This window comes from Gossypium hirsutum, chromosome D08, assembly GCF_007990345.1.
Source record: "Gossypium hirsutum isolate 1008001.06 chromosome D08, Gossypium_hirsutum_v2.1, whole genome shotgun sequence".
NCBI classification, from domain to species: Eukaryota; Viridiplantae; Streptophyta; class Magnoliopsida; order Malvales; family Malvaceae; genus Gossypium; species Gossypium hirsutum.
In genome coordinates, this window is record NC_053444.1 from 53,907,446 (window position 1) to 53,926,095 (window position 18,650).

Here is an 18,650-nt window from a genome sequence, read left to right on the forward strand (position 1 = left end):
TTATAATTTAAAGAGTTTAAAGAGTTTATTATTTTGTATGAATGTATTTTTTTACTTTTTATAATTATTTTAAAATTAATTTGTTAGTAATTTAGGATTATGTTATAAATTTTTGTGTTTGTAATTATTTTAAAATTAATTTATTAGTAATTTAGGATTAAGTTATAAATTGTTGTGTTTAGTTTAGTATGTGGTGAGTTTAACATATAAGTTTATAAAAAAAATTAAAAATCATTTCATTTTGAAAATGAATTTGGACAAATGATGTTTAAGCTCATTAATTTTTTTTAAGTTACTGTTAAGTATTGGTATGTTAATAGTTGCTGTTAACTCATTTAATTTTTTTTATATCAACTTGGATATCAAATTGTCCAAGTTTAATCATAATACCCACAAATATCAATGTTCAAAGTTAAATGCATGTACATGAATTAATTTTATACATGAACATATTGTTGGCATAAGTAATTTAAGGGAGAAAAATATGTTATCAACCTTGACAGATTGTGTAAACATTTTTTCAATCTATATTAGTTATGTGTTTTGTGATTTTTTAGTAATGTATTTTAAAAAAAATAATTTTATAGTTATCTTGTTAGTAATTTATGATTAGGTTATATAAATTGTTAGTGTTTAGTTTAGTGTTTTGTGATTTTTTAATGTAATTTTATTTAATTTTTTTATTTATTTAACAATTTTTATTGATTTATTAAAATGTTGATTAAATTTGTTGTTTTATAATTTTGTAGGTTGTTTGAAATAAACTACTCGGGTATGTATCTATTTCTATTTTTATTTTTTTAATTCGTATGTTTTTATGTTTAAATAGTTTATATTAAATTTAATTATATTATTATTGTAATCTAACATAAATTTTTTTATTGTAGGTAAATTATGGGAAATTATTAGATATTTATCGTGTTTTGTTTCTGAAATTTGAAATAATTTATTGTATTTTTTAAACAAATTAAATGAATTCATTTTTTTAATTACAGATTTGCAGCAAATGGGTTCTTTGATTAATAATAATAATCACATATCAAGTACTATTAATGATATGGTAATAAAATTTTTATTTGATACTCATGTTATTTGCTGAATTAAATTATATTGTATTAACTATTTTGCTAATTTAATAATGTCAGGGTCCGTACAACATATTGAGGGGTCATGTTAATAGTGTAAGGTTTCTGCCAAATGAATGCCTAATACCATACTTAGAGTTAGTCGGTTTCTGCCAGATGTTACACTACAGCTCGGGCTTCCCATCGACGGGAATGCGGTCACGGGCGTAAGTTCAATCTCTAGGTCGGCTACCATTTGCTATGAATTACTTGGACGCTCGCAAAGTGAGGGGAAATTTACTAGTTTGAGATTTTCATGGCTAAAGGTCAATTTTCAGCATTTACCGAGTACTGCCAATGAATGAGAGGTGATGCAGGCCGTTCGAGCTTACATTATGCACCTTATAGGGGGTGTACTCATGCCGGATGCAAACGGCAGTACGGTCCACTTGATGTACTTACCCCTATTATCCAATTTAAATAACACCCGCTCGTACAGTTGGGGGACCGCAGTTTTAGCCATGCTATATTGCGAACTTTGTCGGACGACAGATCTTTCTACGACGGACATAGGCGGATGCCTCATACTACTGCAGTCGTGGCACTTTACCGGATGTCATTATTTCCATCTATTAGTCACCAATCATATATATTTCCACTCGTTAATAGGTGATGAACTTTTACTCGTTATAAGAATTAGTTGACTTTTTTCAGATTATATTGTTCTAACAATTTATTTTCGTAGATGGAGTACTAATCCGGGTATCAGAAGGTCATACACGATTTCGATATACCGTCTGATGATTGAGAATCATGCTGGAGAGGGGGTAAGTTTTCCAATATAAACTTAATTTTATTATTTTATCTCACTCGACCCGAGTTAATATAACAATGTTATTAACTATACAGTTCATTTGGATGTCGTATTCTGTTCCAGAAATTATGGCAGTTATTCCCTCATCTGCCCACGTCTACTCAAACCTATGGTGCATTAGCGCACCTGTTATCAATTTTTAGGTAGTGGAGTGGTATCATGGCAATCGAGTACTCCGGCAGCTCAATTGCATACAGTATATCCCGATTCTACTAGTACGATTGGGGGAGATCCATGGGATGAGCAGGAGAGGGAGGTATGGAAATGATTGGGGAGAAGTGTATGAAGAATATATTAGATGTGGAACAACCGATTGGGGAGGGTACCTCAGATGGATCGTGCTTTGGATTTGCAGCCCTCGTTAGAATACATACAGTGGTACTGTGAGATAGGGAAACAATTTTTGTTTGGTGGGCAGCCGATGGTAGTCCCTCCGCATATGACACGCATTAGGCAACCCTTTTAGATCCGCATCATGCACCTGAGTCAGAGCCGGAGGCAGATATGGAACTACATTCTAGGGTTAGTTATTATCATTCAGATTTGGGGAGAGATGACTATTTCACGGGCTCGTATCCACTGCCGTACTCCACTCCTCCTGGCTCAAGTTCATCGATGGTATTTGAGACATATGGTTTTTCATCTATGTTTCGCACACACCTATATACGAATGATGAGAATGTTGATCACCGTAATCGCCCGCAACGTGAACGTCGAGCTCCATAAAAATATACCCCTAGAACCACACTATCAAACCATCAATTTTAGGGGGTTTTGTAATATAAATAACTTCATATTTAAGTAACGAATTTTTTTGGCATTTTATTTATCAATTTTATTTTATTTTCAATTTAAATAGTCAACATTGTATTTATATAATGACTTTTTTGCCATCTTATTCATCAATTTTATGGTTTTTTTTATTTTGCAATTTCAATAAATAAACTTTATACTAACTATGTAAGTCAAATTAGATTAACTGCAACAAAATGTAGACAAATTTGTGATTAAATCCTCTCAACATGTACTGAATTACATCTCAATTTCTACCCGATTGAGACGATTGTCCAACATGGTAGTTTCGGAGTGGGCATTTACTCCGATTATAACCGACTAATCTGCATACGCCACACAGCTTCGCATTGGATTTCTCCCTAATGTCCATTTCGTTATGGATTCTGGATGATTGCGGACGACCTTTCTAGTTCCTACGCAACTCTTTGTCTAGGACAAGCTCAAAGGTCGTCAGAGGTACCTCCCAAGTAGATAGGTCAGGAAGCACGGAGAACTCGTTCTCCCATATACGCAACGTATGTTCGATGGTATGCACTCCATCGATAAATTATTCTTCAATGAGCGAGACTTTACCACAAACTGCCACGACATGTGCACATGGATAATGAAGTGTTTGAAACCTCCTACAGTCGTACCGTCTGTTCGGAGATCAACTCCGTAGGACCTGGGTGGTATACCGGGTCAACGACTAATGGTCTCTGTAACTCAAAATGTTTCATTACGTTGTGAATATATTTCTACTATCATCGACCTCGCCATCCGACGGTTTGCAACCATTGCATCCCTAACATTTTCGACAAACACGTGTCCCGCCTCCATCTGGTTGACTTGTTGCTGACCCATTCTTGGCATCAAGGTAGTCAACCTGTAGAACGTAGCTGAGAAGACAGATGAAATCGGAAGATGTTATGTTTTTAACAACACAGCGTTGATCCCCTCCACCAAGTTTGTGGTCATTTGACCATAACGAAAGCCCTCGTCAAAACTTTGAGTCCATTTCCACGGCTCTATAGTACCCAACCACTGTCGAAAAGATGTGTTCGTTTGACCCTCCATGTCACTCTCAAGTCGGGCTATTCTTTGGCGAAAAATGTGTAGCTTTAGCTCGTGCGCTGCATATGTATAAAGAAAATATAAGTTACAGTATTGCTCTAAATCATTAAAACTTATATTGAAAAGATAAGGTAATTCTTTACCCATTCTCACAACTTGTCTCTTCTAGTCTACATTCTTATAATCTCGCTGAAAGTTAGCCGCGATGTGCCGGATACAGTAAACGGATCTCCATGGTACACCGGAACGCTTAATGGCTGCAATTAATCATTTTCCTCTATTGGAGATGATGCAAATATTATCGTTGCTAATAACATACCTCCGTAGGTTGGTAAGGAAGAATTCCAACGATTCTATGTTCTCCTTATCGATAATGGCAAATGCTATCGGGAGCACGTTCCTGTTGTCGTCTTGAGCAACCGCAAGAAGTAGGATATGTGTGTATTTTCCATATAGTCAGGTTTCATCTACTTGCACAAACGATTTGCAGTGGGAAAATGCGCGCACACACGAATCAAACGTCCAGAACATTCGATGGAAAATTCTTTTTCTCGATTGTAGTTGGTCATCCGGCCCGTAATAATGTCGTGTCTGCAACTCAATAACATCCCCTGCACGTGTTCCCTCATAGCGGCTATCCATCCCTGTAACTCATTGTACGATACATCGAAATCTCTATACAATTGTTCTATTGCCATCTGTTTAGCTATCCATGCCTTCCGGTATGATACTCGATACTAGAATCGTGCCTGCATTTCGGTAATCAATACCGAAACTTTAATGGTCGGCATATCTTTCATCATTGGCATGATGCACGTACAGATAGTTTTGGAGTCAAGTTTTTGATGATCTTCTGTCATACGTGTTGAAATACATGTGTGAGGCCTAATAAATTTTTGTATCTCCCACATCTGTGACTTTTGGATAAATGCAACTCGTATCCGCCAATTGTAAGCTTCTGCCGACCTCCAACACTCTCTAATATATAATGTTGGTTTAGACACGACAACTTTGTAGTCTGCTGATATATTCATGCTATACCGTTTAATGGAAAATACGTATTCTTCCTTACTTTTGAATCTCTGGCCTACGAACAACTCCTCAATATTAGAATATACGACCATCCAGTGAGTAGGTAGTATTTTAGGGTACTCCGAAAACTCGACTGCCCGCACCGCATTGAGGTCTATCGGAGACATGTGTGCCCCAGGATTATTTTGTATCACAATACGACGAATCTGGTTTCCGACTGAAAACGCGTTAACGTTTCCATCCTCATTCACGCCTTCGTTGTCAATATCATCCGGGACCTCGTTCACGTCTGGATCACTCTCACTATCGACTTTGTGATCAGCAGGATCACTACTATAGTATACATCATCACCAACCACATCAGTCTCAGGTGTAGCATTAAGATCAATATCGATCCCGTGTATAGTTGATAAACTATCAACATACGATATCAGAACCACCATACACGGCTCTTGAACTCCATCTTCTTCACCTAATGGAATGGGATCTTCAGTTGCCTCCACACCAGCTAACTCAGCGAATAACTGATCGGTGCATTTTGGTTACTCCGAGTTCCACAATAAAGAGCGACCATTGTCTTCACGTCTTCATCGTCTACAAGTTCCATTTCGGTAAATTTTATTGGATTCGTCGAAACTGGAAACTTGTAGAAAAGTTTGATATCATTCTCCCACAACGTCTATAAATTTTTTCACTAATTTTTTCCTTCATATCATCAAACTAGATATTTCTATTAAATCTCATTGCTACTTGTTTGCGACATTCAAATATACATCCCACGGTTGTTGTCAAAATTTCTCCATCGAAATAAACGTATACAAAAAACTGATTCTCCATCTTCAATACTAGATCTATTAAAGAAATTTCAAAATTCTTAAAACAGTTTCAAAATGCAAAAAAATTACATAAAATTTTTAATACAAAATTTTTCATTCAGAAGCTAACAAAATTAATAACCTAATAAAATAACTTTCAAGTAATAAAATTACTAACAAGACTCAACGTTCTATTTAAAAAGAAATAAACTAAAATACCTTATCATTTCTCTTGTTTTCCTTTTTTTTCTTCTCCCTATCTTCTTATTTCCATTCTGCTAAATTTTGTGTCTGTTCCTCTGCTAAATTTTATGTCTGTGCTCATTTGATTTTCGGGGGTATATATAGGGAAAAAAAATAAGCAGCAGTGGGCTCCACCATTCACGCCTCTGAGTTAGGCTCAACTAGTCGCGCCTGTCAGATAGGCTCAACTAGTCATGCCTATCAGATAGGCTCAACTAGTCGCGCCTTTGAGATAGGCTCAACTAGTCGCGCCTATCAAATAGCCGCAACCTGTATTTCATATCTATACCCGGGTTATATAATGATTCGGGAAAAAAAATTAATAATATTTTATTAAACAAAAAAATTTAATATAAAAAATTGATTCGCGCCTGTCAGATAGGCGCGATTAAAGAAAATATATCATTTTGATAATTAATCTAACTGACAACCTATTTAGATATTTAAATTTTTTTAAAATATATTTGGGTAAAAAACCCTTGGAGAGTCATGAGAGTAGTGAGAAGCAATAGAAAGACTTAGAGAGAAAAAAAGGGGAATAGAGTAATTTTTTTTAAAATGTTAAAAAACATGGGTAAATTATGTGGTGATGACGTGGCTAATACGTCAACCTTTAGTGGTCTAATTTGTGTCACATATAAGATCACTAACTTCAAATAAGGACAGAGTAATTAAAATGTTAGTAATCAAATAAGATGGGGATGTAAATCTCAGTGCTATGAGAGGATACGAATAGGTGTAAACCCGATTAGTCGGAAGGGTGAACAATTGGTCCTTAGCTTCCAATACTTGGTTCGTTTGGAATTGGACCTTTCTCTCCGTTAAGGTGACAATTATTGAAAATTCCGATAATAAGTACCGTATACGGATCATAGACTTCCAAGCGTATTGTTCATTACATTTTGGAGAAAAGCTGTCTGACTGCAGTTCTGGTCGATACCCATTTAGGTCCGTATTTGGCCACACAATAAGCGTCAGTAGTTTCACGTCCAACTCTTGACTTCATTGGAAACAAAACACTGGCACCTACAATTCCCAACTCCAACACACCAAGTGCTGGTGGCCACAGCCCGTTAAATGTCGCTTAGTAATCGCTGCTGCAATCAAAAGATCCATCGAATACATGATAGTCACCATCCAAAGATATTCTCACGTTAAGCTTACTAGCAAACTTTAGCTCCTGCACCACATTTCCACCTCCCTCTAGATTGTACCATTTTGCACCAACTGGTTCAGGCAGTCACCTTATGTAGACCTCGGATAGATGAATCATGCACCTTCCGAGGCTAATGGCTAATTTCCTCATTGTTTTTATCTACCACGGTCAGAACCAAATGATCATAGAAGGGCTCTGCTGCAACAAACATCAAATCTTCGTTCCATCTAGGATTCAATGACTTGTCTGCCGAAACTCTAGTCCTCAACTTCACATTCCCAAGAGTTCCCTTTACATAAACCTCCGAATTCCGATTCTTGTCTCCAGGCACTACCAAATCCTGTGCTTCAATTATATTGACTCTAAGATACCAAAGTCTAGGTGAAAGGTAGACCTTGGAACAAGTATTCATAATGCTGTCACCAGTCCAGTAACAGTGGCTATATATGAATGCCATGCATCAATGAACACTTCATCAGCTTGTCCATGTCTTTGTCCTCCAATTTATACCACTCTAGGGCAAGTGGACTATCCAGCGGAACTTGAGTGGGAATGTCAGACACGTTAATCGCAATCTTACCTATAAACTCATTGTTTACAAATTCCTTTCCTTTTCTCTCACGGTGATCTTCACAGATAACGACTGAATTCGATCTTCTGTGAAGGCAAACACTTGGTTCCATTCTGGGTTTGGTTTATTCATCTCCAAGTACTAGGTGCTCCCCTTATAGTTTCCAATCTTCATTTCAACAAACGGGTGACAAGCATCACCACCGGCGTTGCTCTTCCCCCACCAATTTTTGGCTTGGTCTCCTTCAAGGAAAAGCCTTCCTTCTCTTCTGCCGGCATCCTGCAGTTATTACCATTTGCTGTAGGATTGCGCCATAAGCGTTTTGAATAAGCACACACACATATATATATATATTATAATTTGCAGTATTCATTAATGTTTTGAATCGTTACTTGTATAAATTGAGTAGCTTTTTATAACATAAGAATCGAAAGAAAAAATAATCTATAATTTTGGCGATGAAAGAACTGCTTTAAAACTATGTAACCCTAAAGCCTAAAGAATATAAAAAACAACCAAAAGATCATATGATTAAAAACACAAATAATTGTATACTAATATTGTAAAAGAACAAGAGCCCAAGAACACAAAGGAAATTGATTTACCTGACAAAAAATAGAAAAGAAGCAAAAGTTTAAGGAGGCAAACCACAAATTAAGCTTATGGTTTTTCTTTTTCTAACATAATCATAATGTAAGATACAAATATATAGCTACAAAGGAGTTAAATAAATTTGGAACCTGTTTTTAAAAAAGAAGTTAGTGAAAAAAAAAACTCTGTTTCATCCTCACTTGAAAAAATCTCTAGCGATTGAGATTAAAAATTGGCATGGATGGATGCAGCAAATCAAGCAAAAATATCCTCAGTAAGTAATGATTGTTCAAAATCACCAGAATTTGTAGAGGGCACTTGAAGCTGTTCATAGTTGAGCTGTCTTGAAGCTTCATACACAGCAATACCAACACTCACAGAGAGATTCAGACATCTAACATAAGTCTCAACCATTGGAATCCGTATGGTTCCACCACCAAAAGTTTCACTTTTGCAATCTAACAACACATCAGGAGGCAGGCCACAAGTTTCTGAGCCGAATATCAAATAATCACCTTTTCTATACGAAAAGTCCTGCAACACACAATGTCAAGTTATAATTAAAACTAACCCTTAGGATGCAAAATTAACTTTATCATAGTCATTGGTCGCCTAAGAGCATAATTTAACCGGAGCAGTCCATCTACTATAAACATGAGCAATTCAGTTTTAAAGTAAATGGGTAAAATTTCAAATGAAAATAACCTTAAATGGTTAAAAATGCTTATTTTCATGTTTTGACACAAAATAGAAAAAAACCCAAAATTCTAACATTTCTTAAGACATGACAACTACTAAATTGCTTAATTATTTTCATGTCACTTAAAACACAATAAATCAGCAATTTTAATGTTCAAAATTACAATTGCTTACGATTTTCCTATTTGCTTTAAAATTAAATGTACAAGAACTAGGTTCCTCACTTTCATAGTAGAGTGACTGATTTTGCTCCTAAGCCTATAGTGCAGAGACCAGCTAGTTAGTTAAGTTTAACCTAAATTTTCCGACTCTCCTTTTATCTCGTCAAAAAGGTAGAGAAACAAAGTCAGTGTCATATTTTCACATTCATTATCTAGCAATTGCAGTGAATTCAATGATTTTCTAGTTACAGAAAATTGTCATTTGGTAATGATAATCAAAGTTAGATCAGTTTATTCCAAGTCATGAAAGATTGGAACACTCGCTGCAACCAAGAACAGACTAGCCCTTGTTTGAATTCATTGACAACCAATGCCTCTGCATGATTCCAATGAATTATAATAAGCACCAATATAGTACTTAGATGGCTGTCGTCCAACATAGGGTAAATGCATAGATAGATCAACTTTAGCACTTTGCTTGACCTCTTTACAAGATATTTAAACGAGGGCCATAAAAGATTTAGAGACTCTAGGCTGAATGTTTATCAGGAAACTTAATAGTATCTTAAAGATTGCAACCTAAGTGCTAGCAATTAACAGTAACATAAAATAGGGTGGAAAAGAACATCAAGTGATGATAGCAAGACAGAAAAAAAAGATAATTCTAGCATTTCAAATGGTCATATCATAGAGTATAAAAAGAAAAGAAAGCATACTGAATGAATTGCTGTTCCTCTTTTAGTAAAAGCCAGCAAACGCTTATCCCCTTCCTGTATCATAGGAACAAATATATTTGGAGGAAATTAATGACAAAAGATACAGAACATTTCTAATCCATTGTTGGGACAGGAAGAGAAAAAACCTGTTGCTTGAAATAGTTTTGAAACTCTGCCCATGAGCCATGTATTCTAACAACAACATATCTGACATCAAGTTATTGGTGAAAACAGGAAAGCAGGAGATATTTCAGAGTTGGAAGGAAAATGAAGTGGATCAAATGCGATTTGGGTCAATCTTTGTAAACTATGCTAAATTGAAGCCTTTGAGGCTATAATTTATATATGAAAACTTGTTTGTGAGGATAGAAAAATATATGCCAAACTGTACTATGAACTGATGAACAATTAGGAAGTGCCCAATTCGAATAGAATCTTAAATTGAAAATAGAGAGAAAGGGTGTCCATGCATTTCATTCAACTGGAAAAAGGGTATGTAGAGAACATAAATATGGGAGGATACGGCCAGTAATCCAGTCCAGCACGTTTTAATTTATTATCATCCACTTTAAATCCTAATGGCTGAAAAAATACAACAGCAGAAGCATCTTAAATAAAAGGTCAAGGTTGGCAAAAATAAGTAAAGTAAAACAAAAAAGAGAGAAGAGAAGAGGAAAAGATACCCCAACAAGGTGAAGGGCAACAGCTGAGGCAGCGCATGTTCTTGCAATGCAACCTGCATTTCCAGGAATCTGAAGGCATGGGCAAGGGCAGAAAAGGGAAAACAATTAAGTAGAGGTGCTTGTATATGAGCTATAACATGTTAAAGATGAAAAATACAGTAGATACCTGAGGAGAAACTAAGACGACTTGAAGCAATTTTTGTTGGGGGTCAGGGGCAGGCAGAGAGTTGTTCCCATTTCCTGTTTCAACTTCAGCAACAGCCAAGCCCACAAAGAAAGAAGATTAAGAAAGGCAGTGAACTTAATTAATTAAGAACAAAAAACAAGCATATATACATATATCAGTGGAGAGAGAAAAGGGTCTTACTCTTAGTCTTAGTGTGAGTGTCAGCCCTGGTATTAGAGAAAGAAGAGAGGTGTGGTATGCGTAGGGAAGAAGGGCGAAAGTTTGGGAATAAAGAAAGAGAAGAAGTATCGTTAATATGTCTTAGGCTTTGAAGAAGATGGAATTGGGAATAATATGGGACTGCTCTCATTCTTGCTCTTATGCTCAAAAGAGAGACAGATACCAATACAGATAAAATGCTACACCTATTGGGTTTGACCTTTCTTTCTCTCTGGGTGGGATCACTGGATAGCTTCACTAATACATATTACTTACTAATTACTATCACTAAGTAAATACTCCAGTTTCTCTTCTTCTTTTTCTCTTTAACCCTCTTGGCCTTGGCCTGCTACCTTTCCTAATGTCCTCCTTCCTTTATAAAAATAAAAAATAAAATAGAGGGTTGGAAAGGAAGGCTGGGTGGCTCAGATCAGAACGACGATACCCTCTGCCTCTTCCACTCAATCTTAACCAGACACAGGTCTCCTTTCTTTTCTTTTTTCTTTGCTCAATCGAGAGATCGACTTGAACTTGGGCCGCCTCATCCGCCAGAAGAGTTTAAACAAAATACAAGAGATTCGAAAAATAGATTTAAATGAAATTTAAGATCATTTTTTATATGGGTTAGATTTTGAGTAAATATTTTTCTCGACACCCAATGTTATAAAATAATATTATATTAATTATATATTAAATAATATTTATTAAATTATTAATCTAATAATAATTAAATTTATTGTACAAAATCTAAAAAATTTATAATTTATATTTAATACATTAAAATATTTATTATATTTATTTTAGTTTTTTAATATAATAAAACATTTAATATAAATATTTTATAAGTATTTTTAATGTGTTAAAAAAATTATTTTAATCTAGGTTAAGGTAATGAATTAATATTTCTTTTTCATCTAAATTTTATTTTGTTAAATCTTTATTTTGAGTTAGATAGTGTTAATTGACTCTATTTTACTATTATCACGGTATTAATTTAAGTTATCTACTTTAAAATAAATCATATTGATAACGACTCATTAACTAATTTTCTCATTCATTCATCTTAGAATACCAAATGATTTTTTTTCTTTTAACTAAGGTATTATATTTTTTTAAAAATTAAATATGAATAAATTGGGTCGGACCGAATTTGTTTTTTCGAGCGAATTTTAAAAAAAAAAAAGTAAATCTAGTTTTTAGGCTACCCTGACTAAAAAAAATTAATCTAAATACTTTATATAAACCTCACTCCAACCCAACCCAATTCATCAGCGGCTAGATCGTCTGCGCCCCTTTTATCCCTTTGTTTTATTTTCTTAGTTTCAGTTTATCTGGATTAAGAATGCTTTTAGTTGTCTTATTCGGGCGTATCGGATGCTACCCATGCTTCATATCTCTGCTGTTAATTTACGAAGAATTATGTCCAGCTAAATGCTAATGGTTTATCTGCCCTTTGGGTTTTTGGATGGAGAAAAGTCAAATTGAAGTGTTGTTTATCTGACTGATCAGACACTGGTTATCCTCGAGAACTGGGAATTTATCGATGTGCCTCTTTAGTTCTCAATTCTGCTTTTTCCAAATGTGTGTATGTTTTATTTGAAGGGTGAAACATTTTGTGTAAATGTAATACTATCTCTTACTCTTATTAAAAATTCAAACCTTAAGACCTACCGCTGCAATATCTGAATAGCTCAGAGCCTTTACTTATCCAGCAAGTGTTGTTGGTTCTTTCCCCATGGAGAAAGGAGTGCCATCTAGCCTTTTTGTTAATGATGGTTCCTTTATGGAGAGGTTTAAACAGCTTCAACAGCAGAAGGATGTAAAAGACAAGGCTGCAGCTTTAGAAGAATCTAAACCCCCCAAATTTGTAAAAGGGTCTTCAGCTTCCAAACCTGCCATTGCCCCTAACAAAATAGCCATGGAATGTAAGTCCAGTGATTCACATAAGACCACCCAAATTTCTTCCGGAGGCAAACTTGCATTCAGCTTGAAGCAGAAACCAAAGCTCGTGGCACCTCCTCTCAAGTTGGCTGCAGATGATGAGGAGGAGGAGGACCAAGCTGCAGGGAAGTTTTCAGATGACAGACCGCTTAAACGGAAAAAGTTGGGTCTACCAGATGCCTCTGGACAAGGATAAAAAAAGTGGATGGTGGTAATTTCTGCTTTTATCTATCTTGTTGTGTTGCTTTTTATGACTTGGTAGTCCTTTGGTAGTTTACATGCTTAGGCTGCATGTCTGATACGATGCCAAGTTTGCAACTAGAATGAGTTCGTGAATATTTGAATTACTAATCTATATTTGTTCTCATTAAGAAACGTTTTATCGGTGTCTGAGTTAAATAGTCCCCTTATTAACTGCTATGATTTATGAAGTCATCTGGCGGTAAGTCTTCTCTGAACTGAAAGTGGTTGAGGAAGAGAGCAAAATTTCTTGAATATTTCTCATCTCGTGAATGCAGCTTATGCCTTAAGTACCAAACAACATTGGTGGAAAGAATGTTCAACGAAAGATTTGGAATATGTCGCCTGCCTGCTACAAGAGTAATTTGCATTCTCTTCTTCATTCTCTTGGTATTAATCAGTTTTATAAGTGACGTGCAGCACCACCTTCCCCAACCGATCCTATTGTGAAGAAAGTTGCAGACAAACTAGCAAGTTTTGTTGCAAAAATGGATGGCAGTTTGAACATGTTACACGTCAGAAAAACCCTGGAGAGACACCCTTCAAGTATGTGCACTTTTGCATCATTTTTTGGCTCATTATGCTCTGTGCCTACGTGTATGAATGCATTCTATTTGTTCCTTTCTGCTTCCCTTTTTGGTTCCTATGTTTTGTGTATTTAATATTGTGGTCTCCAGGTTCCTTTTCGACAAGCTGTTCTGATTACAAATACTATGAATACCGGCTTGCTGAAGAGGAAAAAGCTCTTTTACAGAACAAGGAATCGCAAAGTGGTATTATTGTCTTTCTCCTGCCTTGGTCATAAGGTTAGGTAGCAACACTTTGAGGTTGGCTGCTTGGAGATCTAAAAGCATTTTTTTGGGTTCTCTTTGATGTGAAAAGTTTCTTTTGCCTTGTTTGCCTTGTTCTTCACTTATTCTGTTTCTACACCAGATAAAATAGATAGAGGCATGAACAATTAGGCTAGGAAATGACTTCACAGATCTTAACAAATATCAGATTGTTGAATATCTAAAAGGGATATTTTTCATCCTTCTGTACTGACTTGATAAATGCTTTATCTAGGTGGTACTGGCATTTCAGCTTCAAAGTCTAAGAGCAGCTCCTGTAGATCAGTTCTGCAGCAATCAAGCTATCGAACGCCTGCCTCTGCTTTGTATGAGAACAATGAGGAGCCTAGATCTTCTGTGACATCAGTAGGAAAATCAAGTAAATAATGCATGAGATACTGCTGTTAGGTTTTTTAAGTGATGCATCATCACCTTAATTTGGGAATGGACAATTTTGTTTGCCTGATGTTATATATACATTCATTTCTAAGTTGCAGGTCCATCCAGTGCACCACCAGCCGCAGATCCTATAACAATGATGGAGTTTTACATGAAGAAGGCTGCTGAGGAAGAGAAGATGAGACTGCCTAAGCAGCCTAAAGATGAGATGCTGCCACCTCCTCCTCTTCAAGGTGAATTTTATCCCTGATTGAAGTGTATTCTTTGTTTTGCTCCTTAGACACATTGCTTTTATTTTGCTGGCTTAGCAGATGCTCTTATTAAGAATGGTCATCACATGGGTGATTATATCCCACCCAAATAGCTTGAAAAGTTCTTGGCTGCCTGCAATGATGCTGCCGCATGAAAGACTGCTAGGGAAACTGCAGAGAAGGCAAAGATTCAAGCTGATAATGTTGGGCATAAACTCTTATCAAAATAGGTTGGAAAGAAGGTGCTTTTTTTTATCTTTACTCTCTCTTGTATGCTTGTTCAGCCTGTGTTAACCCACAGTTTTGAATTCTGTTTTAAATACTGGTTTAAATAATGGATTGTGGTAATTGAGTTATGACAAATTGCCAAAGATGAATGATGTAAGTGTTTGTGGAAATTATTATTAGCTTAGCAGAGGTGACCTTGACCTTATGCTCTTTCTGCAAATCTGCAATGATTTAGTCCTTGGACTACTGCTGCCAACAAAAGAGATACCTTTTGTTATGAGGTGCATTCATTTTTCCCTTTGTGCATGGTTTTCAGGGGAGGGATTAGGGAGCTCTAAAAATGGTATTTCAGATCCAATAATGGCTGGTGATGTAAAGATGTGCTCATCATCCAGGAGAGGTGACTCCATATGATGATATATACGAGCAGTATAAGAAGCGGATGATGCTTGGTTATCGATATAGACCAAATCCACTGGTATTTGCTTCTTATTTGTTTTTCATTATAATTAAAAAGATTTGATCTAACCTATGGTGCAATTCCTACTATCATGGCTATCTAACAGAGAGTTAATGAGGAGGCATATTTGGCTTGATGTAATAATAATTTAGGCCTGTTTTATGCAGAACAATCCTCGAAAATCATACTATTACTGCATGGAACCACTGGGAGGCTCAAGGCGGCTGTGTTTCAATAGAAAGAAAGTATATGCTCAACTCGGTAGTTGTTTCTTCCTTTTTTAAGAAAACGTTGCCATTTGATTAGGGCGGGGTCTTTGATTTGCTTATTTGAACACATAAAAGCACATCTCATTATCCCAAAATTGTCATTAGCAGATTCTTTGTTCATTTGAAAAAGTCTGTCTCAATGGGAAAAACGTTTGTTAATTTTACGTAGGAATTTTTTTCCTCAATACTAATTCCATCAAATGATATATGTAATAGCCCATTTTTGCCCGGGCCCAATGAAATAAACCAAAAATAAATAAAAGACTACAGTCCATTACAGCCCAAATTTCTTATGGCCCAATAACAGAAACCCTAGCCCAAATGGAAAACAAACTTTCAGCAAAAAAATCCCTAGCTGCTGCTGGCCGCCGCTCCTGCCTCTGCCCAGCCCCAGCGCCGCACGCCTCCTGCGCACGCCACCGCAGCTGCTCGCCTATCGTCGGCCCTCCACGCGCGTCAGATCACCTGCAAGAGAGAGCCATACGCAACAGCAGAAACAAAAAACAACAAACAAATAGCAAAACGACAAAAAAATGATGATTAGAGAGTTTGTAATCAGGCTATAAAAGCCCTAATCTGTGACTTATGTTTTTTTTACGCACATTAGAAATCAGAAAAGCATAATAGAAGTTTAAAAGGTTGCTGTTCTCTCTTAGTTTTTTCCTTTTTATTTACTTTTTTTTACTAATTCTTTTTACAAATCATCCTAAAACGATTAACAAAGAAATAAAAAAGGAGGAAAAGGGAAGAGACTTACCTGAAATGGTCCCACAAGCCATCGCCGGAGGCCGTTTTGGTCGCCGAAATCGGACCAAAAGGGGTGTGAAACCCCCTTTTCCTTTGGCCTTTTGGGTTAAGAAGGCTTGGCCTTCGAGCGGGATCTAAAGCGGCCAGGGGAAGCTGAGAGAGACCAAGGGAGACTGAGAGGGCTCTTTGTTTTGGTTTTTTTTAAAATGAAAGTTTAGTTTTTTTTATTATTTTTCCATCTTTATATGGGGTCAATACGGCGCCGTTTTGAACTTTAGCATCAGTAGCCAAAACGACGCCGTTTTACCTAAGACCCGAAAACCCGACCCAGGAGTCCACAGGATCCGCGTGTTTGCGGTGAATGGACTATTCGCGCGATTGGTCCCTCGGATTTTGCAGCATAGCGTGATCTGGTCCTTTTTAGTTTTTCTGATTTTGGGCTACGAATTTTTCTTCTGTTTCGATTTGGTCCTTAGACCACACGCAGTCCCTCAGCTGAAACGCTACGTTTCGGGACTGGGGAATTTTTCTCTGAAAATCCCTCGCGCTTTGAGCGCGTTTCATTTCAGTCCCCTGGAAACCCTGTTTTATTTATTTGCAATTTAAACCTTGACTTTTATCCCGATTTCAATCCGGTTCTCGGTCTGTTTAATTAAATTTTTTATTTTTTATTTTTTTAAAAAAGAAAAAAAAGTCTCATTAATTTTTTTTTGTTTGTTGTTTATTTATTTTCAATTTTTAATCAAACTTACACCATTATTTTTTATTTATTATTCATTCTTTTAATATATGTGTATTGGTTTGTTTATTTTATTTATGTCATTATTATTACTATCATTTCATTATTTAGTTACTTGTCAATTTTCAAATATTTTCAGATCCTTTAGTATTATCTTTATCGCTATTGTTATTATTGTTATTGTTATATGGTTACTTGTATTATTATTCATGCATGTTAGCATTAAGATTCATTGGTACCAATGCTATATGTATATTTTGTGATGCATATTATGTTATAATTATTGTGAATGTATGTTACTATCGTTACGAGTCATGCATAATCTTTTTGTACATATTAAACGATTTCTTTTAAAAGCATAATCAAATAAATTACGCGCATATTGATAGATATTTTATCGACTTTCACCCATTGTTCAAAAAAAGGAAAAAGTTTTAAAATGAGGTAATATTTCGCGTTTTTGGGATTCGAGAAATTGTACACTAACTTACTAGGTCTCAATTTTCTCGTTAAACCTAAATAGCAAAATATCTTTTTAAATTTCCAAACACATAAAATTTCAATAAAAATCAAAGGCAAACTCATTCTCGAGGGTTCAAATGTCGCGTCCTAACTTACGAGATATGATATATTGTTTTGCGGGACGAGTGGACCTTTGCTCCTTAACTCAAGCGTTTTTTTAAGTTAACATTAATTAAGAAAAGATTGTGTCCTAATTTACTGGGCATGATCCCTTTTTTTAAATCCGAGATAGCTAAATATTTTTTAAATAAGTAAATTTTTGGCATCCATTCGTGCATCGGGAATTCAAGATATTGTGTCTTAACTTACTGGATGTAATTCTTTCTCTTGATTAACATGAAATATGTCCTTTTTCTCGAAAATTTTTAACATTTCAATAAATGATCGTATTTTTAAAATCATTCAAAATTTTCAATCTTCGACATTAAGACACTAATTAATCAACTAGGTACCAATTTTTGGGCGTTACGAGGGTGCTAATCTTTCCTCGCACGTAATCGACTCCCGAACCCGTTTTCCTGAATTTCGTGGACCCAAAATCGTTGTTTTAATAAAATCAAATTGTTTATTGAAAACAACCACTTTTCGAGGTGACCCGATCACACCTCATCAAAAAAGATTAGTGGCGACTCCCATTTTTATTTTTATTTTTAAAATTCAAGTCGACACCGTTTCAAAAAAAATGGTGTCAACAATATAAATGGTTGAAGTTTTGAAACAGACAACAATATATTAAATTAATTAAGGAATTGAGACAGAATATATGCCTGAACCAACATGCGAGTTCCGGCCATTGGGCTGCCCCACAATTTAAGCTAAAAACAACAGAATTATAGGAACACGCTTTTTCTGTGGCTAAACAGTGGCATGTATGTACTAGTAATTATTATCCGGAGTTAAGTCATAATTAATTAATGTAAGGATAAAATGTGCCACATACTTTTTCGAAAATTAGAAATTTAATCGCTCTATTTTTAGATTTTTTAATTCAAGTCTAATTATTAATACTGTTAACGTTTTTTTATTAAATTCAAGTTAAATGAGATTTCACAACAACAAATTTTTAAAAAATTTAAGAGTGTTAATAGTTGAATTTGAATTTTAAAATATGAAAAAAAATAGAGAAATTAAATTTAAAAAAGTAGAAATATAGAGATTAAATTCTTAATTTTTGAAAAAATAAGGA

General features: G+C 35.4%; 1 protein-coding gene and 1 pseudogene across 3 annotated transcripts; one reads left to right on the forward strand and one right to left on the reverse strand.

Moving 5' to 3' along the window:
- Nucleotides 1-8,186: 8,186 nt before the first annotated feature.
- On the reverse strand, nucleotides 8,187-11,443 carry LOC107900731 (putative tRNA (cytidine(34)-2'-O)-methyltransferase). Of its 2 annotated transcripts, none has more exons than XM_016826428.2 (7): nucleotides 10,821-11,443; nucleotides 10,620-10,693; nucleotides 10,454-10,522; nucleotides 10,294-10,352; nucleotides 9,917-9,977; nucleotides 9,771-9,824; nucleotides 8,187-8,728 (listed from the first exon to the last, which is right to left on the reverse strand). In XM_016826428.2, exons 1-7 carry the CDS (start codon nucleotides 10,987-10,989, stop codon nucleotides 8,450-8,452), a joined length of 765 nt encoding a protein of 254 aa, XP_016681917.1. In that variant the 5' UTR covers nucleotides 10,990-11,443; the 3' UTR covers nucleotides 8,187-8,449. The 2 variants fall into 2 exon arrangements, with proteins under 2 accessions (XP_016681917.1, XP_016681916.1); XM_016826427.2 differs by having other exon boundaries at nucleotides 10,620-10,702.
- A 598-nt stretch (nucleotides 11,444-12,041) lies between these two features.
- On the forward strand, nucleotides 12,042-15,620 carry LOC107900729 (SURP and G-patch domain-containing protein 1-like protein; annotated as a pseudogene). The gene is made up of 7 exons (XR_005917562.1): nucleotides 12,042-12,973; nucleotides 13,440-13,565; nucleotides 13,697-13,792; nucleotides 14,085-14,228; nucleotides 14,347-14,741; nucleotides 15,044-15,205; nucleotides 15,355-15,620. The product of XR_005917562.1 is annotated as an SURP and G-patch domain-containing protein 1-like protein (transcript).
- The last annotated feature ends 3,030 nt before the right edge of the window (nucleotides 15,621-18,650 follow it).